We start from the raw sequence: 26171 nt of genomic DNA on the forward strand, positions 1-26171 counted from the left end.
GTACGTAGTGAAGATCAATTTTGAGGTTTTATAGATCATTCAATATACCCATATTAGGCTGACAGTTTGGCCGTGATTTCATCAAGCTTCGGTCATGTTTTGGCCATGGGCCAAGAACAAAAAGCATTCCCCTTGTTGGTCTGAATGTATTGGTATATTTATTGTAGGGTGTTTCGAGAATCTTTCGGTCGTTGAAATTTTCTCAAGCCACCCACACACTAGCGGCGCGTGGGCCCATTGTGTTCTAAAATGTTCTCCATGTTGTCCCTAGCACGACGGTATGCTCAGATTTGAGTTTGGTTATCGTTTGGCAGTCGAATGGATTTACGCCTATTAGGCGATATCCAGTTTCGATATATTCGGACTGTTAGATTGGCTTCATTTCCAAGTATGTTGTCTCTATGTACCTCTAGGATCGTGTAGGAACTCACGGATCGAGAATCGGAGTCCCAGATACTACGAATTGATGATTCAAGGGTTATGTAAACAGGTGACCGTCCGATCATGTGATCGAGAGCGATTGGACTGCTCGATCGAGACTAAATTTGCAGAACATGTTTAGTAGACTTTGTTGAACTTGTAGGAACTTTCAGATTGGAAATCAAAGATTGTGGGAACCGAGTGCCTGTTTGACCAATATGGGAAGATTGACCACTCGGTTGACCGTGAGTATTCCGAGGTAGTTTCACCTTTCAAAAAGTATTAGATTGACGGTAAAAACTCCCCAATACTTGTGCACTTGCATTTTGAGGCCCGGGAATTAGAATCCTGAGTTAAAGTTCATTGTTGGGGATACGTATTAATTAAGCTCGTTTATTCTCTCAAATAGGTACTCTTGCATCATGTACTCTTGTAAGTGGACTTTGTTTTTAAACAACCATTACTTTCAAAGAGGGATTTCCTTGCACTTATATAAATTTGATTCTTTTGATTATTAAGATTATGAAATTATATTGTGTTTTAATATTGGATTATAGGATATTATGGAAATTGCGTGTGTAAACAAGTTTTGGTTATTATTTAAATTATTTTGGGTCTTGTGGGGATTTTGAGATTTTAATATTGTTTTATTTGTGGGATCATCGGGTTATATTATAATGTTTGAAGTTTGTGAATACTTTGGGTTATGGAATTTGTTAATGGGATGGTCTTGGCTTTTGCTATGTGTTATGAGATTTCTTGAGAGTACTATCATTGTTGAAGTATATGAACTTAGGAATCGGACTGTGGTAATATTGGGTGTTAGTTTGTTGTATGTTTATATTTATGAAATTGTTAATAGTTATCGTTACATAAATGGTTGTTATATCGTGACATCATTATCCAGTAATTATGAATGATTTACCTTATCGTTTATATTTCCAAGTTTGAAGTAGTATATCTTAGTATCATTTAGTTTATGGCTTTGGAGGACTTTAAATGTGCAGGCATGGTCAAGTTAATGAGTTTTCAGATTGGTCCCGGTTTAAAAAGGGATTTTGTTTAACTACTTATGAATTGATCTTTGGAAAGTTGAGAAAGGAGGGGGTACATAGTTTTGGGAAAGTGGGTTTGTGGAAACAGGGAATTTTTCAGAAAGTTTTGCGAAAGGATTTGGGAAGTGAATCAGTTGCTTTCAGTAGAGTCTGTGCACATGACTAGAATTGCATGTACCTACATAGAGATTACTTTGTAGGTGTCTAGCCAGTATATTGTCTATACCTGTGTTTAGTACGCAGGTGTCCGGTCAGTGGTTGCTTGTACTCACTTATGTCGATGTCTGGTCAGTTGATATTGTTTGTACCTACATGGAGATTGCTCTGTAGGTGTCCGGCTAATGATTTTCATGTACATGCATTGAGATTACTCTCTAGGTGTCCGGCCCGGATTTTCCCTAACCACCTGCCCAATTTTTCTACGCATGTGGTTAGCCAGTTTCCCCCTTCGAAAAATTTACATCTGTTGCCTTCGGAAAATTTATATTTGGTTGCCTTTGGAAATTATATTGTTGCCTTCGAAAAATAAATCGGTTGCCTTTGGATGAAACTATATGTTCCATATGTCCCTTGGTGGGTGATAGCAGGATATGCGCTATACGAATGGTTATAGGTATGGTTTCAAGTAAAAGGTTTGATATAGAAGTTATGGATTTTGGATTTGATTTGTGTTGTAGTAATAAATTAAAGAATTTAAGAGTCAGGTTATAAATGTAAGGTTGTTTCAACATTATATTATACTTTAGTAATTGTGATTATCAGCATAAGAACTACGTGTGGCTTGATCCCTCATAAAAGGGTACGTAGGTAGCCTGGGGTTTTACTTAGATGCAGCCGCGAACTAAATTTCATTTCTGGAACTTTAATTTGGTCATTTGGATCTAGTCTTGCTTCTTTTGTTTTTGATGAGTTTGGTTTTGAATTTGTAGGTGGTCTTGAAGCTCGATTAAAACCAAGGTGTGATTAAATAATTGTTCATATTCTAGTTGGACTAAGTGGGTGTTGTTAAAATGTGTTTGTGGTTAAGACATATATGAAACTCGTTTTGGATTGATGTATGATTTGGGCCCGAGTCTTTAAGCTACTTGTAATTGTGTGTTTGGATGGTAAACCTTGCATGATGAAATTTGGGAAGTTATTTTATGTTGATTATAGTGGGTATTCAAAAATTTATTTAGGTTCATTAGTTGTATTGTTTAGTGTAATATTTGACGAGCATTGCCTGGGTTCTGCTTTGAATTATTTGAAGGTTGGAGGCCTATTATGTAAACTGTGTGATATTGCATTATGTGTGCTCGCGACTCATTTCTTAAATGGTGATGTTTACAAGTGTGACTAATTTGGTAAATGTCCATTTTTCAGGGGAGACTTTGCCAAAATTTCGGTAGAAGTCTCGACCCTATTTTCCTTTGTTTTAGGGGAAGAGGATGTTTGAATTTAGTAAGTGGCCCCAACATTAGTTGGATGTCGAAAAAACTACAAGGTTCGTCACGGATTCTGAGGAATTCTGGGCGGGTCCTGTCAACTTGGTATCAGAGTATTAGGTTCATTTCCTTCAAGTCACTTGATGCTAATATCAAAAAACCCTTTGTTGAGAAATTGTTCAATGAAAATACTTAAAGGAGGCAACATCCCATATATTGGAAACACAAGTGCATCTCTCACCTTAGTAACACCACAAGTGCGTCTCCAAATGAAATCTTAAATAGGGCGACACAAAGAGAGAGTGAAAAGGAGGGAAGGAAGAAGAAAAGAGAGAGGAAAGAATATGAAGAAATTAAATAAATAAATAAATAATAAAGAAGAAGAGGGAAGGCAGAAGAAAGAATAATACTAGTCTTACCACATTTTTATACCATAATTTCATACCACATGATGTGGCAGCTAATGTGTACATACCACATCATATAAAATACTAGTTTTTGTTTTTCTAATTTTATTTATTAAAATACACTTTATTCATTTAATTGATGTGACATATGATATGGACATGCCACATCATGTGGTATAGAAATGTGGGATAAAAATGTGGTAAGTGTAGCATTACTCCAGAAGAAAAGAGGAAGAAAGAGAAAAAAAAAAAAAAAAAAAAGACGTTGTAAATACATGAGTTGGTGGATGAACACCATACCTCTTAGTATTCCACCGTTGGATTTTATGTAACCTATGCACTAAGTATTTGTAATTAGTGCTTGTAACTTATAGGTATATTGTAAATGATGGTATTCAATCTTCTATCTTGTAAGCCTATAAATATGTGGTTCTACCAAAGATTAAGAGAAGAATAAACATGGTGAAACTTTATCTTTAGCATATCACTTCTCTCAACATTTTCTCCCTCTAGTTTTATAACACGTTATCAGCACGACATTGCTCTTGGTATGTTTTCTTTCTCTAATTTTCCCATTTTCTTATATGAGCTAGAGTCATCACATGGTATAGATTTTCTTTGTACTCACCATCAGACTTCATCATGCTCATTTAAGAAGAAAAAAAAAGTTTCTTATTCTTATTACACTTGAATATGATACCATGTTTTTTTTTTTTTTTACTTGTCTGTTTATTTAATTTTAAGCATTATCTTAATTAATTACAGCTTGTTATGATGAGTTTGTATTATACAAAAGATCAGGGCCCGAAGTTCCTCGATCATCATCATATAACTAGATTAGGACCTAGAGTTATTTTGATTAAATCAGAACCTGAAGTTCTTTGATTCCAAATAATTGAAGGCGTGAAATTCCACGAATTTAAAGTGCACATAAGGACATAAAACTCCTCGATTTTGTATTAATCAAAATCAGAATTCCATGAGGCCTACATATGTCAAGAACCTGAACCTGAAGTTTCGAGTGCATATACATCGATTTGAGTATGAAGTTCAAAGCACAACTATTAATTCAATTTATTTAGATCTACGTATTCGAACCTGAAGTTTCGAATATATATTGATATGAACTTGAGGTTAATAGTTTTTCATGGATGTTAATACTATATATGAACCTGAAGTTCATTACTTATTTGTGCCTATATGAACCTGAATTGGTTGGAAATCCAATTCTTAAACTTGTAGTTTTATCTACATATTGAATCCACATTAATATTGGATTATCATGGAATTTCATAGTCTTTAATTTATTTATTTTATTCCTTGTTTATACCACTTTACTCATTTTATTATATTATATTATATTTATTTTAGGTTATTAATTAATTTTGTTTTACAATGGTAATGTTTTGTATTACAGCCCCAATATTGACAGCCAGAGGCATCTATTGGAGAAACTTCTTACTTTCTTTTGTGGGTAGGAAGTTTATGATGTTATGAACCAAAAGTTCATGAGGCCCCAATATTAGACAACTATTAAAGCAATTGAAGTTTATGATGTCATGAACCAAAAGTCCATGACGCCCTAATATTACACAACTATTAAAGTAGTTGAAGATTATGATGTCATGAACCGGAAGTTCATTGACCGGATAACTTTTATGTTGTGACATGACTATCTTGGCAATCCATGTCCCACAATGATACATAAGATTTTTGTAAATTTGTAAGGACATCGTTTAAAGACTCAAAATATTGTCTTGTCCAACAAATATCATTACAAAAAACACTCACAAATAAAAGCTGTCATAAGATCACCTCAGTCAAAAATTGACTTTGAGCCATAATTCAAGGGGATATTTGTGAGCCTATACAACATTTAATTATGGATCACTTCACCAGTTTTGTTGAATATGCCTACTAAAATGGTCACATATTTGTCTCTTGTCAAGACGCTTACGAGCACAACTCCCACATTATCCAATCCAGTCAATTTGAATTGATAATGATGGTGAGTTTATTTTCCTACATTTTGAGACAATTTTGCAACGTTAGGGGGAGAAATGACAATTCCTGAAGAACGTCGTGAAGTCCGCTTTTGTTTGATCAAGATAATGCATATATAAAGTTATGAATATGCAAGCATGAATTGATATTCATGCATCACAATCCATTAACATGATAATAAGTGACTATATATAATGCATGCATGGAGCATGACAAAAATATAGGTTCTAAAAACTTAACTCCCTAGAAGTGGAGATTATTTGAAAACTTCAAGCCCTATAAAAAATACTGCTCTATATGAGGTTATGATCCACATATTCTAATTAATTCATCGTAAAAGAGATGTTTGTCCCATAAGTGACAACATCAACCCTTGAAGAGGCATTGGTACCCCAAAGCATCTTAAAGCAATGAGATGCTTATAAAAAGCCCAGAAAAGGGTTTTATAAGATTAAAAGGGTCCGTTAAGCGCCTCACGGCTATGTCATAATAGATCCGAACACTTGCCTCGGATCAACTTATGCATGTGCAGGCACATGAGAATTGCGAGATCATGAATTGATGATACATTTGGTTTATGAGTAGCTATTACAATCATCAAAGGGCTATGATTATATTAAATTGCCTTATGAATGTCAACAAGTTAAGTGATTGGCCAAAATGGAAATAGGCAATTTCATTTTTCACTAAATATGAAGTGTGGGTTATTGAACCTATAGCTCAAACACCGATTACAAATGTTAAGTATGAAGGTTACGAATTGGTGTTTGTGAAGTGAAATAAGATCACTAATATGACATAAGGTTTCCTGGGAGAGACAGAGTTTTAGTCTCCCATCTCATCGTAGATGCATCCACATTTCTACAAGTGCAGTTGTTACTTTAACGCGAAACTTATGGCATATGTTAAATGCATATTTATTAAGACTATATGGTACATGGAAATCTTCAAAGCTCATGAAATATTTGAGATATATCGGATGAAGTGACCCCTTGAAGGATATAAAGTACCATAATATTCTTAATTAAGAGTTAACACTAAGAGTTTGAGTATTTTGAATTCAAATTTGACATTGTTGTAACATATTCTAACTATTAAATTAGTTGTTGATGCTCCTAAAGAGTTCAATCATTTGAAAAGTGAAAAGCAGGTCGACTAGTGTGATAGACGATCATGTATGAAGACAATGTTGCTTGTATTGCTCAAATCATAGAAGGGTTATTAAGGGTGACATAGTTTCAGAGAAAAACCAAGAGATTGGAGTTAAACAAATTCGTTCAAAAGATAATATGGCGAACCTTTTTACCAAAACTTTTTCTGAAGCCTAAATTCCAAAAGTTAATGAAAATCAAAGGGAGATATCAATCAGGGGAATATATCAATTAGGGGGACCATCCCAATTCTACTACATACAGGGCATATGCGCGTTGTACTCTTTTTCTATTCGACTAGGTTTTTGTCCCACTGGGTTTTTCCTAGCAAGGTTTTAACGAGACAACCTAAGCTCATCCAACACCATATCAATGATCCATAAGAAAGTTTCACTCTTTTTCCCTTCGCTTTGGTTTTGTCCTACTAGGTTTTCCAAGCAAGGTTTCTAATGAGGGAACTATGTCATTGTGTGGTGGATATGGTGGATATCCAAGGGGGAGTGTTGTAAATACATGAGTTGGTGGATGACCACCATACCTCTTAGTATTCCACTATTGGATTTTATGTAACTTATGCACTAAGTATTTGTAATTAGTGCTTGTAACCTATAGGTATATTGTAAATGATGGTATTCAATCTCCTATCTTGTAAGCCAATAAATAGGTGGTTCTACCAAAGATTAAGAGAAGAATAAACATGGTAAAACTTTATCTTTATCATATCACTTCTCTCTACATTTTCTCCCTCTAGTTTTATAACAGAAGATAAGTTTTTGTCTTTAAAAAATATTAGAATTTTATTTATTTTTAGGTCAAAATCTTTAATTAAAATTAAATATTAGAATTTTATTTGTTTGCTTTTTATTTATTTGCTTTTTATTTATTTTTAGGTCAAAACCCTTAATTAAAATTAAACATTAAAATAATTATTTTTAAGTCTGACACAACACCAAACATAGGTCTTCACTATTTTGACAATCCAACTTCTTAGTCTGGTGCAATACCAAACGTAGACCAGTACTTAATCCAGCTTAAGCTAATCCGAGCTAATCCAAGACAGTCCCAGGATTTAGTCTAGTCTATGATAATCTACTGTACCAAACGACCCCTTAAAAGATATTATTATTATTAATATAACGATTAGAACTACTTTTGTTACAATAGTAATTTATAATTTATGGTTAATATGGAGGAGCTCGACCTCAAATAGAGGTAATATCAAACCCAGTGGCTTGGTTTGTTAAGGTAAAACAAAATCTCGACGTCGGTGATGTGGCGGTGGAGGCGAGCGAGGACCAATTGCGTCGCTTTGGATGCGGGCTTGCAGGGGAAGAGATTGGGGGTCTGGCATTTATAGGAGCACGGAGCGTCTGGGAGACGGAGGGAGAGAGGTGGAGGGAGAGAGGGTGAGAGGCGGAGGTTGGGAAGTCGGTGAAGTCGGTGAGCTGGGCCTGGAGCTTCTAGAGCTCGGCCCTAATTAAGGCCCATGAAGTTCTAGATGAGTGGGATTTGTTCCACCAGTGAAGAAAGGAGCTGGCTTGAGATTGCCATTGGGTCGGTTTCTGGTTCTTTCGTGAGAGAGTTTGGTATTGTTTTTAAGGGTTTACATAAGAGAGAGAGACGGAGGGGCTGGGGGTTGGTGAGGCTATGAGTCCGCTAGAGGGGTGGGGAACTGGGGGCGCTAGGTTGTTGGGCATGGAATGGGGGCATGGAATGGGTTGGGTTTGTAGGAAAAAGCCAAAGGATCAAAGACTTGTACGTGAAAACCTTTCACTAAAGAATAGCAAGGAAGAAGAAACTCATGTAAGGGTAATTCGTGGCTTTAAACGTTTTGAGGTGGGTACACGTGCTAAGAGAAGTTCTTTCACAACTTATGTTTACGATGGTCTCTGCAAAGTAGACCATTTTTGGCAAGAAGGAGAAGAATTTGGCAAATTTGTGTTTAAATTTTTGTTGATAGAGGATACCGAGACAACCAATAATCACATGGGGACAAGTTTCGCAGAAGTCGAAAAAGCTTATGGTTCCAAAGGATATTGTTTGTAAAAACGACATATCCGAAGGGAAAGAGAAGATGCATATTCGCGTCGTCAATGCCATAAATAAGGAGAGCCCTCCATCTTTCAATTACATATGCAATATCATTTACCCAGAATCGAAGTCACGTCCTTGTGTGATGAAGAATGGCATTAGCCAACATGGCATTCAGTTTAATCTTGAGGTGTTTGGGACTAAATCAAAAGGATGGGGTGTTAGATCAAGATCGTATATTCCACATGGGAGTTTTGTATGTGAATACGTAGAGTAATCCTTCAAGATAAAGAAAGTAAACAAAGAATAGGCAGTGCTTTTCGAGATGCTTCTTCTCAACATGCCTTTTTTCTTATGTTACAAAGTTCTACTGGGGCAGACGTCTTTGTCATTGATGCCACACAACATGGGGAAGTGGGAAGATTTGTCAATCATAGTAGTCCTTCTCCTAATCTATTTTTACAAAGTGTCCTTTATGATCATGACGACGTGAGAATGCCACACATGATGTTATTTGCGAAGAAGAGCATACCACCGAAACAAGAGCTAACTTATGATTAAAATTCTTCATGAGCATCAAGTTATCTTCAAGATTCATCAGAACAAAATTTTCCTCCATTTGAATAAGTGCTTTTTTTCTCTCTTTATCTAGAAAGTGAGAATTTCGCAGCGCAAGCAGGTTCAGTTCCCACTCTTCCAATATCACTTGTATAAAAAAGAGTGAGAATTTTTAAATTAGTATTTATCTTAGCCACATATTTTATGGAACTATTTTTAGACCACTAATTGTGCTTGAACAAAAATATATAAAAAGAATTGGACCATATATATAACACTAATAGCAAATGTAAAACTACTCGTCAATATCTGTTTTTTTTATAAATATTATAATAAATGAACTACACATTTGCAGCAACAGCAAACGACAATATTTAATCCATGCTTATAAAGACTTTTATGAACTTTTTTTAATGAGTGACTTTCATGAACTTCACATATTTTTAAGGGTTAACCTCTGAAGGTTTGGAGTCATTCTCAATATGGGTCTTGAGGTTTCAATTTCATCAATTTACACCACAATGTTTTCAAATTTGACCAATTTAAGCCTTCCGTTAAGTTGACCATTTGGTCATATATTAATTGATGACGTGTCTACTATGAGACTTACCTACTAACCAATTCCTAAAAATAATTTATATAAGATAATAAAATAACACAGAATTTAGGCAAAATTGTAACAATGGTCCCTCAAATAAGACCCCACTTTAATTTTCGTCTCTTAACCCCAAAAATTGTTGTAGTCATCCATCAATTAGATATCGCGTTGCACCACTTGTCCTTTCCATAAATTATATTAGTTTTTCCGTCAAAATTGATTACATATAATGCACGTAATATTTTTTTAAGGAGCAAATAAGACTTTTACCCAGCTACTATCCTCACCATTTCTTAGACAATGATTGATGATTTAGGAGTTGTGTTTGAGATGAAGGACATGGGTCGACTTGCCTATTTCCACCTTCAAATGTTTTACAATTCTACAGTTACAAGCTTATAGTGATGTTGACTACTCAAGAGCAAATTGCAGATGTGTTTACTAAAGGACTTCATAGTCCTATTTTCTTAAGTCACTGTATTAGTATGAGACTTGGAAATCCATAGCAGGATCCAGAGTTGCGTTTGAGGGGGAATGATAACAATATTAGTTAGTTTGTATTCAGTTAAGTTGTCACATGTTGTTAGTTACATTACTACATTTTACTATTTGCGCGACGAATACAAGTTCGTCGCGCAAAATGCAATAAAGTGATGGAAAAAAAGTTCCATCGCGCAAAAAATTGAAAACTTGCGTGACCAAAGTTTTCGAAGCGCAAAATCTCTTAGCGCGACAAATATGCACATTCGTCGCGCAAAGTGAGCGAAAAAAAACCCGGGTTTTTTGTTGGCACCAAACACTTGCGCCGCGAGAGCAATCATCGTGTAAGAAAACCTAGCGCGACAATGGGACACTTCGTCGCGTAAAGGTAAACACAAAACAAGGATCGATCCCGTTAATTGGCTGCGAAAACTCGTGCGACGACAGGTTTCGTCGCAAAAGACAACTTAGCGCGACGAAACCGTTTATCGTCGTGTAAGAAAACGAAGGATTTTTTTATTTTGGAGCCAAAATAATTTAGGGGGGATATTTTTTTTTTTTTGCGGGACGAATTAGTTTTCGTCACGTAAAGCTGATGTCGGTACATTCTTACGCGACAGAATTTTGTTTTTGCTCGACAAAAGTTTGTGCGATGAAAATATCATGCGTCGCACAAAAGTTTTATGTCGACAAGTTTTTGTGTGGAGAAAAAAATCGTTTTTTGCGACGGAACAATGGTTTTTCGCGACGGCATTTTGCGTGACGAAATTTATGATTCGTCGCGCAAAGTCCTTCTTCTTCATATCAGAATTCTGCCATTGCAGAGGCAGAAAGCAAAACAATTTTCTTTCTGCCTCTCTCTCAACCTCTATGCCGCTGCCTCTGCTGGAAATTAGTACGTTCATTGGGTAAATATTTTTTGTCGTTAGTTTATAAGTATTAATGTAAATTCGTACTAACGCTATTAATTTTGTTCTCGTTAGGGATATTTGTAATTAGCGATTGGTGGAGAACGATTGATAAGGTATTTTATTCGTTTTATATACTAAAAATGTTAAAGTTAGTTTGTTATGTGTATATTTTTTTTGTGAAGTTATATTTATATTATGTTGTTAAATTGTGCGTGACGTAGCACAATGTGTTGTGATGTACGAAGTTAATTGAAATTAACTTCGTACTTTTATTTTTATGTTTAGTAACATTTAGTTTCCCGTTTGAGATTAGTTGGATTTCGTACATGGATGCGTAAAGCATGATTGCGGTCCAATTAATTCTTGAATTGTCCCACGATTTGGACAATTTGGTAATGCATAGTATTGTCACGTAATCTACGACTACAGGATTAGGTTTCGATTGTGGAGATTTCGGTGTCATCTCGGTACGTTCTTCGGGTGGTACGTAGGTATTTATACCTATGCCCCCCTCAAGAACTGTATCGAGATGCTGCCGAAATTCATCCATGTCGAAATCTAATCTCATGTAGCCGTAGGTTACGTGACAGGACTATGCATTCCCGAATGGTATAGGGCCCTTACCGGAGGCATAAGGTGACATTATAACTTCGTATGAAGTTGTTGTGATTGTTATGTTGTGATTGTGGTTTCAGGAATTATGAGCAGAAGGTGGATACAGAACCCGAATAGATGCGCAGACGAATACTTGGATGGAATCAAGGATTTTATTGAGTTTGCACGTAGACACAACCTGGGTGCAACTAGAATCCGATGTCCTTGTAGGAGGTGTAATAACACGTTGTGGGAGACAATTGAAAATGTTGGATTTCATTTAGTAAGGAATTGAATGATTGAGACATATAGCATTTGGAACCTTCATGGGGAACAATTAGACCATGCTTCGTCGTCAAATACCACAAGAATGGATAGTGTTGAACATATTGTGGATCCTAATGATCAAGTCATGGATATTATATAGGATGCTTTTCCATTTGCATCGACCAACATCAATCACGAAAGGGAAGATGACGTGCCTACACGAATAGACAGCGCGGAGTTTGAACAATATGAAAAACTGTTAAAAAATGCCAACCAAGAGTTATAACCGGGGTGCGAGAGCTTTTCCGTTCTCACGGCCATTGTACAGCTAATGCACGGAAAAATAAAGTATCGTATGTCGAACTTGTGTTTCGATTACTTTTTGGGGGTTTTCAAGAGAATGCTTCCGACGGACAATTGTTTGCCGAAAGACCATAAACACGCGAAGGTGTTGAATGGTCTTGGATTGGGTTATGAAAAAATCCATGCTTGCAAAAGTAATTGCATGTTATTCTACAAGGAGCATGAAACGTTGGATACATGCCCTATATGCAATGAGTCGATGTTCAAAATGACATCTCAGAATAGAATTACTAAGATCCCACAAAAAGTCATGCGTTATCTGCCCCTGAAACCTAGGTTGCAGCGATTGTATATGTCGACGCATACTGCCACATACATGAGATGGCATAAGGAAAAACGGGTAGACGATGATGTGATGCGGCATCCTGCAGATGGGGAGGCATGGAAAGAGTTCGATCGAGCGTTCCCCGAGTTTGCTGCTGATCCCCGAAATGTTAGATTGGGACTTGCCACTGACGGATTCAATCCGTATGGGGTTCTAAACCAACACCACAGCCCTTGGCCGATTTTCGTATTCCCATATAATTTGCCGCCTTGGAAATGCATGAAAAAAGAATACATGATGATGACTGTTTTGATAACTGAGGATCCTAGGAGGTCAATCGATGTTTACTTAAGGCCGCTGGTTGATGAGCTAAAGGATTTATGGACAAACGGTGTTCGCACGTACGATAAATCAACTGGGAAGATGTTCACTTTGCGGGCAGCAGTTATGTGGACTGTGAATGATTTTCCAGCATATGCAATGGTTTTTGGGTGGAGCACAAAGGGTTATATGGCATGTCCTGTATGCAAGGAAGATGTAACTTCTGGTTGGCACGCAGGAAAAGTTTGTTACCTTGGTCATCGGAGATGGTTGCCATGGGACCACGAGTGGCGGGAAAAAGATAAAGAGTTCGACGGGAACACAGAGCATCGCCTCAGACCTAGAGAATGGTCCGGTGATGAGATCTTGGAACAGCTTAACCGTTTGGATTTTGCTCCGTTCGAAAAAATAGTTAGTCGGACCAGACCTTCTACACATATGAACTGGACTCACAAGCCTATGCTTTTTGAGCTCCCATATTGGTCGAAACTCAAATTGAGGCACAATCTAGATGTGATGCATGTTGAGAAAAATGTATTTGACACATTGGTGGGCACGATTCTAGATATCGAGGGCAAGACAAAGGACACAATCAAAGCTCGTCTTGATTTGGAAAGAATGGGCATACGAAGGGGTTTATGGATGAACAGGGACAGTGATAAAGCTAGAAGGGATCTTGCATTCTTTTCTATGAAACCGAATGACAAAAAAAAGTTTCTAAAGTTTGTATCGTCTGTAAAGTTTCCTGATGGGTATGCTTCTAATATCGCACGTTGCGTGAATGTTGACGGGGGTAAATTTACTGGACTGAAGAGCCATGACTGCCATGTGTTTATGCAACGCCTACTTCCTGTGGGTATTCGACATCTATTGCCGGAAGATGTTGTGAAGCCAATCATGTTGTTGTCTAGATTTTTTTCCCAACTGACGGCAAAAACATTGCGAAAGACAAACATGTTTTAGTTGCGCCATGACATTGTCTAAGTTTTATGCAAGTTTGAGATGATATTTCCTCCAGCTTTCTTCACAAGTATGATGCACGTGATGGTTCACTTGCCAGAAGAGGCATTGCTTGCTGGTCCTGTCAACTATCACTGGATGTATCCAATAGAAAGGTATATAATCCTTATCGTTTGTGTATGCATCATTATCACAGGCTTGCTAATTTGTATCATATCTTTTTATTTTGACAGGCTTCTCGGCGAGCTGAAAAAAAGTGTACGCAACAGGGCGAAGCCCGAAGGATCAATTATAGAGGCTTGGGTTCAATATGAGTCGTTTACTTTCTGTGGAATGTATTTAAAAGATGTGGAGACGGCTTTCAATCGTCCTCAGCGTAATAACGACGGAGGTATGAGAAAGGAAAAACTTTCTGTTTTTGCCCAAAGCGCACGACCCTTTGGAGATCCTGGACGAGGAGAGTCGTTTTCTAGAAATGACATGGAGGTAGCGCATTGGTTCGTATTGAACAATTGTGATGAGATAATGGCATACTTAGATGAGCATGAAGAGATGATGAAGCGAGAACATCCATCACATTTAGTTGCCCAGAAACAACGTGAATTGTTTCCACAATGGTTTTTGGATTCTGTAAGTTATAAGTGTTTTGTATTTGACAAATATAAATTGTAGTATTTAATTTTGTCAAACTAACATGTGAATGGTTTTGTATTATATTAGGTGAATAAGTTGAAATCATCGAATTCCCCACTTACAGTGATGAGTTATATAACTTGGCATTCGGCCCGATTCGCGCTGAATTGTTTTCGGGTTGTTATATTAACGACGTCAAATTTTTGGGGGCTGCACGAGATGACAAGTTGTGTACGCAAAACAGCGGTGTCCATGTCCCAGGTGGAGGCGAAAGTACGAACATTGATTTCTATGGCAAACTCACAAATGTCGTTCAATTGCTTTACAAAGATCGATACCAAGTGATCATGTTTAAGTGTCGATGGTTTGATAGCAACCCAAATAGGCCGGGAAGTGTTAAAATTGACCATGGCTTACTATCTGTGAACATTAACATAACTTGGTATGATGATGACCCTTACATTTTGGCAAACATGGCAACACAAATTGTGTATCTAGATGACCTTAAAGCCGGGAGCAGTTGGAAAGTTGTTCAGAAGATGGATCATAGGAACGTGTATGCTATACCAGAACTAGACCCAACTGACAACGGCGTCGACAATGTGGCTGACCAACGTTTAGAATCTTCAATGGAAAATGATGCGGAAACACTTCAAGATACACATGTTATACAAGAACCGTTTCAAATACAAGGAGTTTCTTCAATCGAAATACCGATTCAGTCAATTACAATTGATCTCATTGATCTTCCAAGGTTCGATGTTGCAGTGGGCCCGAGCAACGATAGTGATGTAGTTATAGAGGAGGAGGAGGAGGATTGGGAGACCGAAAGTGATGATAGCGACAATAACGAAAGTTATTATAGTTCAGATGATGAATAATGAATTTTTTTGTAATTTTATTATGCTAGTGTACAGATTTTGTGTAATACAAATGTTCGAATATATGTAGTTGTTATATCCAAATCTTATATATGTGGACAACTGAAACATTATTAAAATAAATTTAGTTATAAAACATTGGTAAATCAATATATCCAAACCCTTTTAATAATAATTTTTAAATTTTTTTTGACAAAACACGTTTACAAAATGAAAATGATAAAACATTTGTTATAAAACATTGATAAATAAATATATCCAAACCTTTTTCATACAAAGTTTGAAAATTATTGACACCAAACATTTTTCAAAAATGAAAATCCTTCCGCGACGAACTAAACCTCGTCGCGCAAAGTTTGCGCGACCCACAATACACTCGTCGCGTAAAGTTAAAACATTGCGCGACAACCTATCATCAGTCACGCGATGAAATTTTGCGCGACGACAGGTTTCCTCTCGTCGCGCAAATATATATTATTTTATAATATAATATATATACACATATATATTTGAAATTGACGATCGAGTTAGTTCATTGTATTCATATAGGGTCAAGGAGTGTAGCTGTAAAAAATCATCAAAATTGGAGTTAACATAACCGTTAAATCATGACTTTTCATTTATAACCGTTCAAAAGTTTTGTCCCATTACTTGATCTCTGAATGTTTTTTTTTTTTTCGATTTTTGGGGTCTAAGATCTCGAAGTATAAACAAACAAGTTTGACGGCTGGATTACTGAAACTACTTTCGTAGAATGTCTATGCCATCAAAACCATATATTCACCAACAATGAATAGTTTACTTATACTTTCGTTAAATATAACATAAGATTATGTGGTATCCCCCTAGTGTAAACATCTTAAATTGAAGATCAAATTCAGTAATTGTATTCATATAGGGTCAAGAAATGTAGCTGTAAAAAACCATAAAAATCGGAGTTAAAATAACCGTTAAATCATGACTTTTCATTTAGAACCGTTGAAAAGTTTTGTCCCGTTACTTGATCTCTTAATGTTTGTTTTTTCCGATTTTTGGCGTATACGATCTCGAAGTATAAAAAAACAAGTTTGCCGGTTGGATCATTAATACTAGTTTCGGGTTTAGGGTTTCCGCGGTTTAGGGTTTAGGGTTTGCGCGACGAATAAGGTTGATTGGTCGCACAAAGCCTGTAGAAAACAGTCTTGCGCAACGCTGTCAACACTTGGTCCAAATTTTTTTCGAGTGTATAGAAAGCAGACTTGCGCAACGCTGTCCATATTCGTCATGCAATCTCTCTGCCCAATAAACCCTGAACCCCACTTTAGCGGAATTACAACATTGCGCGACGAATAAGGTTGATTGGTCGCACAAAGCTTGCATAAAATAGTCTTGTGCGACGAACGTCGACTTCGTCGTCGCGCAATCTCAGTCAGCCTTTTCACCATTTTTCCCCTTGAACACTTGGTCCAAATTCTTTTCGAGTGTACAGAAAGCACACTTGCTCGATGCTGTCCATATTCATCGTGCAATCTCTCTGCCCAATAAACCCTAAACCCCAAATTTTTGCGGAGTTACAACATTGCGTGACGAATAAGGTTAATTGGTCGCACAAAGCCTGCAGAAAACAGTCTTGCGCGACGAACGTGGACTTCGTTGTCGCGCAATCTCAGTAAGCCCTTTCACCCTCTTCCCCCTTGAAGACTTAGTCCAAATTTTTTTCGAGTGTACAGAAAGCAGACTTGCGCAACGCTGTCCATATTCGTCGTGCAATCTCTCTGCCCAATAAACCCTAAACCCCAAATTTTGGCGGTATTACAACATTGCGCGACGAATAAGGTTAATTGGTAGCACAAAGCCTGCAGAAAACATTTCACCCTATTCCTCCTTGAACACTTAGTCAAAAAAATTTTCGAGTTTACAGAAAGCAGACTTGCGCGACGCTGTTGATATTCGTCGCGCAATCTCTCTGCCAATAAACCCTAAACCCCAAATTTTGGCGGATTGACAACATTGCGCGACGAAATACAATGTTATGCGTGGTGCAAAAACTGCGCAACCCTACCCTGATACCAAATTTTGCCGGATTAACAATATTGCGCGACGGAAGTTATCCTTATGTCTCCGCGCAAGTGTCAATTAAAATATTTTGGGCGACGCTTGTGTTTCTTCGTCGCGCAAAATCGAATAAAATTTCAGAAACGACGCGATGACCTCCTTCTTCCATGGACTTGTATTTTTGCCCTAAGTCTCTCTCTCTCTCCGCCGTCAGCTCAGCCCCCTACCCCAGTGGATTTTGGACCCCGCCGCCACAATGGTGGTACTCCGGAGCTTCCCCGCCGTCATTGTCGAGCCAGCGGCTCTAATTTCCTTGGTTTTCACTGAATCTACGCCGCCGTCGTTCTCTCTCCTCCGGCGACCAAATCCGACACCTGAGGTATGATTTCTATCCTATTTTTGATTCTTTAGCTGATGGTTGGGTAGGATTTCTGTAATTGTTGCAATAGGGCAGTGGATTTGAAACCCTAAGTTTCGGCCGGTTTCTGAATTTCAATTCCGGCCACTTCTGGCCATTTTTCGAGGTAGGTCCGAGAACAAGAGTGGCTCCCATTGATGTTTTGAACCTAGGGTAGGAACATTGGCCCTTAGTTTTTAGAATTTTTCGGCGATTGGTATCGCTTTGGACACCCACGCGCTGCCGGCTCGTGTGGTGGCACGTGGGTTACTGTAGCAGTCATGCATTGGGTCCTAGTGCAATCCCCTAGTTGTCACAAGCGCGTAGGTGTTTTCGGACTGGAATTTAGTTACTGTTGGAGTCTCGAACGGATTTTGCCTATTGTGCGATTTCTGGGTTTGTTATGTTCGGACCGTTGGATCGAACTCAAACTCACGTATGGTGTACCTTGTATTTCTAGGATAGTCTAGGATTCGACGGATCGTGGATCGGAGTCCTGGATACTCCGAACTCTCAAACCCTAGGTCAAGAATCTTAATAAAATTGTATGTACTTTCAAATATTCGTATATTTTATTATTTTGTATGTGTATTAATGAAATTGTGCAGATGTCAAACCTGATTAGACGTCGTAGGGTGGTGATGACTACGTAGAGTTCGGAGCCCCCGGCTCAACCGACATCTGCTGCCACTGCGACTGCATCTGCTGCCACTGCGCCAGCACTGATAGACCACTTGGCAGTTGGTCCCGCAAGGTCCCAGGCGCCTGCTTCATCAGCTTCATCAGTGGCACAGCTGTTAGCGCCAGGCGGCGTCATCGGCCCGCCCGCACCACTGACACCACATCCACTGATGCGTCGAGGTCACAACCAGGTATAGATTTCCTTAGACTCCAGTTATTTTTATTTTTTTTATTTTCTTTTTGTTTTTATTTTTGTGTGTGTATTTTATAGTAAAATTTGTTATTTATTTAACATTAATGTCATCTTTCTTTGCAGCCAAGAAGAATACCCGAGAGCTGTGTCGGCAGTTGAAGACGGCGAAGGTCACCCGGGTGACCAACAGTTGTATCAACATCGGATACGACGAGCGACATCTGGCTGCACCGATGGCGGAGTTGCATAGCTGCTTGGCGCACGACATTGGTCATGTCATTCGGAGCCATTGCCCGATGAAATGGAAGTCTTGGACGGTGATGCCTGACGAGACCAAGACGGAGGTTCGCGGCTACGTGTCGGTATGTAGGCCTTTTAATTCTTTTTCTTTCAAACTTTATATTTCTATTATTTAAATGTATGTAATTAATTTATTGCAGACGAACTACAACTTGGAGGACCTGGACGACGAGTCGTTTGCGTACGTCAACAGACTCTTCTCTGAGAGGTACAAACAGTGGAAGTGCAAATTGCACCACTATTTTGAGGCATTTGATGATCCGCAAGTCGCTCTTCAAGAGGGTTGCCCGAAGGAGCTTGAGGGGCGGGATGATAGTTGGGCGTGGCTCTGAGCTCATTTTCAGACACCCGCTTTTGTGGTAATTTGTAATATGAATTTCAAATTTATTATATTTTTCTTACTAATGTTTTTTTAATTTTTTATATTTAATTTCAATTTCAAATAATATGTTTTATTTTTTGTATAACAGAATAAAGTCAAAGTCAATAAGGGCAATAGGAAGAAGAAGACTCTTCTCCATCATTCGGGTTCCAGGCCCTTCTCATATAGGATGGAGGCACGGCGGCAGGTAATAACAATAAAATAATTTTTATTTAATTTTTAATATTTCATTATTCTTAATTTATTTTTTCGTATTAATATTTTTCTTCTCTTTATGTTCGACTTGGGAATGAGTTGGCCGAGTCCCTTCATGTAAGTATTATTTAATTTTAATTCTTATGTTACGCATTCAAGTTTAAAGGTTATTATATGAATGTTTTAATTTATATTTTATGTTATGCTAAACAGACGACGATGGTGGAGAGAAGCCAGTTAGTTCTTCAGGAGTCCACCTCCCAACTTCCTCCCGATACTCCGATCAAGTCTGTGGTTCCTCCACAAGATGCTGGGTTTCAGATCTTGACAGTGACATTGAATCAGGCTGTAGGGAGGAGACCGGGGACATATTGTCGAGGGATGGGGAATGCCAGGCGGAGGGAACCCAGACCCCGTTCATCAGCGCAGTCAAACAGTCAGGTCACTGGTTTGACAGCACAGGTGGCCACTCTTCAGAGTCAGATGTTGGTCATTCTGCAGTCCCTCGCACAGTCCGGCATTCCAGTCCCTCATTTTGATGCGCCGACCTCCGAGCCCGTACATCCCGAGCATCCCCACTAGACGACAGCCCCTGTAGACCCCCAAACCTCTGAACCGCATGTGCCAGACGAAAATGTAGATTTTGGAACATTATTTGATTATTTTTTTATTTTCATAATTATTTTTTAAATATTTCTCTTGCAGCGTACATTTATTTTATATAATAAATCTGTTCTTTACAATTCATTTTTTTTATTGGAATTTCATTTTATTACCCAAAAAAAAAAAAAACCAAATTTATTTTTTTATAAAATAAAAAAGTAATATTAAAATTAAATAATAATTATATATATTAATTTTGCGCGACGAAATCTTTCTTGTCGCGCAAATTTACATATTACGAAATAAAAATGATTCATTTTTTTAAATACATATAATTTATTCTTGCGGGACGAACATTTTCGTCGCTCAAAAACGATATGCGCGACAACAGTTTTTCGTCGCGCAAAATGTGTAGACACGAATTGTGCGACGAAGAACTCTTTGTGCCGAAAATGTCTACGACATGTATCGCGCGACGAACATTTTCGTCGCGCAAAAAGATATGCGCGACAACATTATTTCGTCGCGCAATACGTGTAGACACGAATTGCGCGACGAAGAACTCTTGGTGCCGCAAATGTCTACGAGACGTATTGCGCGACGAATATTATTCGCCGTGCATTGTTGTGGCGACGAACCTTCTTTCGTTGCGCATAAGTTTGTGCGACGAACTGTTGTGTCGTCTTTGAACCTTTTGTGTAACGAAGGGTAACCGTCGCACAATTTTACGCGACGAGTGAAACAATCAGTCGCGCAAAGTCTTTCTTCACGATCTTTGCGCGACAGATTGGGCGCGATGAATTTTCTGTGGCGCTTGAGTTTGTGCGACTAAATGTAACTCTGCGCGACGAAATTGTCTTCGTCGCGCAAATCGTAAAATGTAGTAGTGTTAGTATTAGCTGTAATTAGTTAGATTGTTAAGTCTTGGTTATTGAGATATAAAATACTGATGACACTACAATTGTATTCATTCCTGTGAAATCAATATACAGAACATGTCATTTTCTCTTGAATCTTTTTCATCTTTCTTAGCTTTCTTAATTCTTAAACTTCATCTTCTAAACTGTTAACATCCTATTCTTCTATCACTCAACCCTACCACTATCCTTTGCCTCCCCACCTGATTCCACTCCCCAACCCACACTACACAACCTACCGTACCCTCAAAATTTTCACCTTTATCCAAAAACTTTGTCACACCTACAATATCACCATATCAACCACTTTTTTCGCAACACACATCCAACCCCATCCCCCCATTGCCAACCCACGTACGCCTTGACTTCAACACAACCAACAACTTTTAAACTACAGAGAACATCTATTTGCAAAATAATAGCACAAAGAAGAAAAATAACTACACAGGAAGAATAACAATTGGCTAGGAAGAAATGTTGCCCTTGAGAATAAAAGTAACAATTGGCTATACGATTGGCACGAAAATTACTGTTTTTTAAAATATTGCACTAAAATTTGGACAGGGGCTGCGCGAACGCAAGTCCCCACGGCAACAAATTATGACATTGGCTCTCCTACTTGAGGAGACCATAGGCAGGCACCCCTCCTAAGTGCAGTGGAGGTCACCAACCTAGGACATGGGCATTCTTGATCGGCCATAGACCCTGTCCAGGTAAGTATGCTTGCACATGCTCATCCTTTTGTATTTATACAAGCCCACCTCAACCCTCCAGCCTTCACTTGGGCGATGTGGGATACATGCATATTGGTTTTACTAATTGTGCTTGTATTGCGAAGCAATTTCACTGGTTTCACTAATGGTCGTTTGAAAGTTGCACTTGATTGCGTGACAAATTCTAAAGGGAGCAGATTGTCTAACAGAGTAGTCGATTTGCTTATCTTCTGATTCAAATGAAATATATAAGATTTACAGCTTGAAGGGTATTTATTATAAATTATATAGTGGCGGAAATTTTCATTTGTATTTTTCAATATCTTTTTATTTATATTTTTTTCGTTCCGTATTTTACTAATTATGCTTTTGAATATTCTAATTAGAAATATTTTAAAATGTTTTAGGTTAGTTTGGTTTAAAGAGGATCATACTTACTCTTCAAAGTTGTATAAAAAATTCGGTGTAGAGATCAAAATGTATGTTTTGTCAGGTGCAGAGTTAAAATAAATAGAAACCCCCAGTATATTCTATGGTCCATGAGGAGACCGCCGACATGTTTTTGAGTACAAAATAAAAAAGGCCATGACTTTGGGCCACCACGGGAATAGAAAATCGAAATAAAATAGAGATATTTAGTGATATACCTATTTTTAGCACTAATATTATAAATAAATTATACCAATTGAATTTCTATAAACAAACCCAAAAAATGACAACTAGTCTTATTGAATTTAATATTAATTATTAAATTACTTTAATGCCCTATTAAGTGTTTTGGGTATTTTTATGAGATTTTGGGGTTGGGCTTGTTTTAAGAAATTGATGACAATTTTGTAATTTATAAGAAGTTAAAAGCTTTTTTGTTATGTTGTAAATGAATTTTAGATGTATTTCTAAAATCCATTTCATATGGGGTATTTTTCTAATTTGGGCCCCCAATAAAATAAGTAAGGAAAGATTTCAACTAGCTTTGTTAGGGTGCGCCAGGCCCATGCTGTAGTGCAACACTTGAGCGACACGCGAGAGACCCAATAGCAAGCTATTGTGGTGGACCCTCCCCTTAAAAGAAATTAATTTAATATCGTGTAGGCCATTGGCCCACGTATCAGATATTAAACTGATAAGAACAGATACTACACTTGATCTTAGCCAAAAGGCCGAGAAAGGTATCAGTTAAACATATGCGTGCTTAGCATTTTATAAGCGTTTCTGCTTCGCTGTTTCTCTCTCAAGTTCGATGTGGGACAAAATAAAGCAAGGATATTTGATACATTCTCTCATCCCTTTCGTCCTCTCGTGCGTGAAGGCAAATTCAACACATCATTCATTTGGGTCAAATTCCTAATTTGTATTTGATTGCTGTATTGGATGGTCCGGAGAAGAAGTTTGACAAAAAATAAAATAAAATAAATATCACTTAAAAAATATAAACATAGGACAAGGACAATAGTGGAGGTGGCAAGAATATATACTCCGACGTTGATGGATGGAGGCAGCAGCCACAACTAGAGCGACAGTTTTAGTGACTGGTGATAGAAATAATGGTGATGGTGGAGGGAAATCACGTTGCCTATTAAAATGTCTGTAGGGTGTTATTATATATATTTATACAAGCGATATTGAAAAGTGGGAATCGAACTTAGGATTTCATGTGCATAGTAAATATTTTTAACAACTTAAACTACAAGTCTCTTGCTTCTATAATTTCATTTTATCCTAATTTCAGATAGAAATTATTGAAACTTAGCTGACGAAATATCTAAATTTCATCAAGACATAAAAGATGAAAACCCTAGCCCCTTCTCTCCAAGAAAACACTCTACAAACTTTTTCACTTTAAGGGGGGAGGAAGCCATTGTTCTTCCTCCCCTCTCCCTTTCTCCCTTCTCCCATTTCCCCTCATTTTCAGAGACAGAAGGTTTCCATAAGGACCGGACCATTGGGAGCGAAGCTTGCCGGGATAGAGCTTGAGGCGCGAATTGAAGAGGATGACTTTTTGACCAGCGTGAAACTCCTTGCGCACTATGTGTTTGTCATGCCATGCTTTTGTTTGCTCCTTATAAATCTTCGCATTCTCATATGCTTCGTTGCGAAATTCATCCATCTCATTTAATTGAAGCATCCTCTTCTCACCTGCAACATTTGTATTTCGTCCACATCGTCTTCACGGTTTTACCGTCGAAGGTGTTGTTTGCATATTGTTTTTTTTTTCATTGGCTTTTTCTCTTTCTGGTAGTTGTATTTTGCACTTGATCCTTCACAGATTTGATCGGAAGATTTTTGTTTTGAAGTAGTTATTTGTTACTTGTTTGCTGTGACGAGTTTGTTATCATATTAATTTCACTGATCTATGCAAGGCAATTTTCAGGTTGCTTGCTTGGGTTTTACTGCAGTAAGGGAGATTATTTTTCCAATGGACATTATAAAAGAAGTGGTGCGGGGAATGTACCGCAGAGCGGTTGGGAGCAGTTGCTAGTGGTTTACTTTGCAGGGGAAAAAATTTGTTTGGGATGTTTATTAGCGGTTGGTCGAGGATTGGTTGAGAAAAGTTGAAGTCAGTTTACTTGTCTTATCAGAATCGCCTCTCCTTTAGTTTACTCTCTCAACTTTGAGAGATGCTTATTACTGCACCATTATCCGGATTGATTACCAGTGATTCATAATGTTCTACCCCGTGCATCTCTGGATCTTTGGGTTTTAGTTTCAGGTGGGCGTGCATCTATGACTTCCAACCTAGAAAGTAAGTCGCCATTGCACAAGCCAAGGATTAATACGAGTTATGAAGCCCTATGAGATCTTTCACTTCACAATCCCAGAATCAGAAGAATATAATTTTATGGATGTAGATGAATCTGTTGACTTGTCTTGTTCTGAAATTAAGTCTTCAATCTAGTAGTCACATCCACATTGAAAGTGAGTGAAAGATTCAAATAGAGGACCTTTTCCAGATAAAGAGCAAACTTAACCTCTTATCTAATAACCATATATTCATATATTATATTGAATAGCACGTGTTCTGTTTGTTTGTTAAGAGAGTCTGTTAGAGTTTTAAGAGAATCTATTAGTTTGTTAAGAGAGTCTGTTAGTTTACTATATAAGCACTATTTCATTGTAATCAGTTTTACAGATAATCAATACAAAGCCTTCTATTCTCAGACTTCTTCTTCTTCCTCCTTCTTCTTTCCTCAATATTCTCTTACTGTTATCATGATATCACGAGCTTAGGTTCGATTCTAAGGTCTATTCACTTCCGCATTCTCTTCCTTCTCATTCTCTGCCTCCTCCCTCTCGTGGTTTTTCTTCTGGTCGTGGAAGGTTTACTGGCGGTCGGAATCAACAATCTCAGTTTCGCTCATCTGGTTTTCGTGGTGCTCCCTCTTCCAATTTTGGTGATTCTGGTTCATACAAAGTTGTGCCAGAATGTCTAATATGCAGCAAACGAGGTCATACGGCGGCGAACTGTTATTTTCGACATGCTCCCTCTTCGGATGCTTCTTCACTTGTTGTTGAGTGCCAAATATGTGGCAAACGAGGGCATGCTGCTTTGGATTGTTATCACCATTCTAACTATGCTTTTCAAGGGCAAGCACTGCCATCCTCCTTAACTGCTATGACGGCTCAGTCTTCTTATTCTCCAGAGCAGGTCTGGATTGCTGACACAGGATCATATGGTTGGAAATGCCTCTCAACTGCATAATATCACTTCTTGTGATGTGCCTGAGGATGTCACTGTTGGTAATGGGGAAGGTTTGGAAATTCTTAATCTTGGCACTACTTCTATTTCTTGTGCCAATACCAGATCTTTATCTCTGCCATCTGTGTTTCATGTTCCGAAACTTAAAGCCAATCTTTTATCGGTCCATCAATTGTGTAAAGATAACAATTGTCTTATCACCTTTGATGCCTCTGGTTTTTGCATACAAGACAAGCTCACCAAGCAAATTGTTCTTCAGGGCAAGAGTAATCAAGGTCTCTATCACATTCCTCTAGCTACTTCTTCTGTCTTGACTCATGCTTCTTGCTTTTCTTCTGCTCCAGTTGCCTATCTTGGCCAACAAATTAAATCCTCTCTTTGGCATAAAAGGTTAGGTCATCCAACAAATGAAGTTGTGAAACTAATGCTTCGGGACTCTGCTGTGTCTGTTGCTACTGATTCTGTTTCTGCCCTATGTTCTGCTTGTTTGCATGACAAAATGCATAGGTTGCCTTTTCCTAGTGAGCATATTAGGTCTAAAATAGCTTTTCAGAGGATCCATAGTGATGTATGGGGTCCCTCTAGAAATAAATCCATAGATGGATATCGCTGTTATGTCTCATTTGTTGATGAATGTACTGGTTTCCTGTGCTTTCCTGTGGCTTTTTCCACTATTAGAGTTGAAGAAATTCTTGCATCTGTCAAAGTCTATGATAAGAGAGAGGACCTACATGAT

The 26171-nt window shown here is 37.9% G+C and overlaps 1 protein-coding gene and 2 non-coding genes across 3 annotated transcripts; 1 reads left to right on the forward strand and 2 right to left on the reverse strand.

The window, feature by feature from the left end:
• Positions 1-8108: 8108 nt before the first annotated feature.
• On the forward strand, positions 8109-9053 carry LOC117618024 (histone-lysine N-methyltransferase, H3 lysine-9 specific SUVH5-like). Its single transcript, XM_034347654.1, has 3 exons — positions 8109-8297; positions 8422-8765; positions 8858-9053. The coding sequence occupies exons 1-3, from the start codon at positions 8109-8111 to the stop codon at positions 9051-9053; spliced, it is 729 nt and encodes a 242-aa protein (XP_034203545.1).
• Positions 9054-21585: 12532 nt separating this feature from the next.
• On the reverse strand, positions 21586-21746 carry LOC117620463. The gene has a single exon (XR_004584799.1). It is a non-coding gene; the product is annotated as a U1 spliceosomal RNA (small nuclear RNA).
• A 968-nt stretch (positions 21747-22714) lies between these two features.
• Positions 22715-22911, reverse strand: LOC117620466. Its single transcript, XR_004584802.1, has one exon. It is a non-coding gene; the product is annotated as a U2 spliceosomal RNA (small nuclear RNA).
• Between the last annotated feature and the right edge of the window lie 3260 nt (positions 22912-26171).

Source organism: Prunus dulcis, chromosome 2, assembly GCF_902201215.1.
Source record: "Prunus dulcis chromosome 2, ALMONDv2, whole genome shotgun sequence".
In the NCBI taxonomy this organism is placed as follows: Eukaryota; Viridiplantae; Streptophyta; class Magnoliopsida; order Rosales; family Rosaceae; genus Prunus; species Prunus dulcis.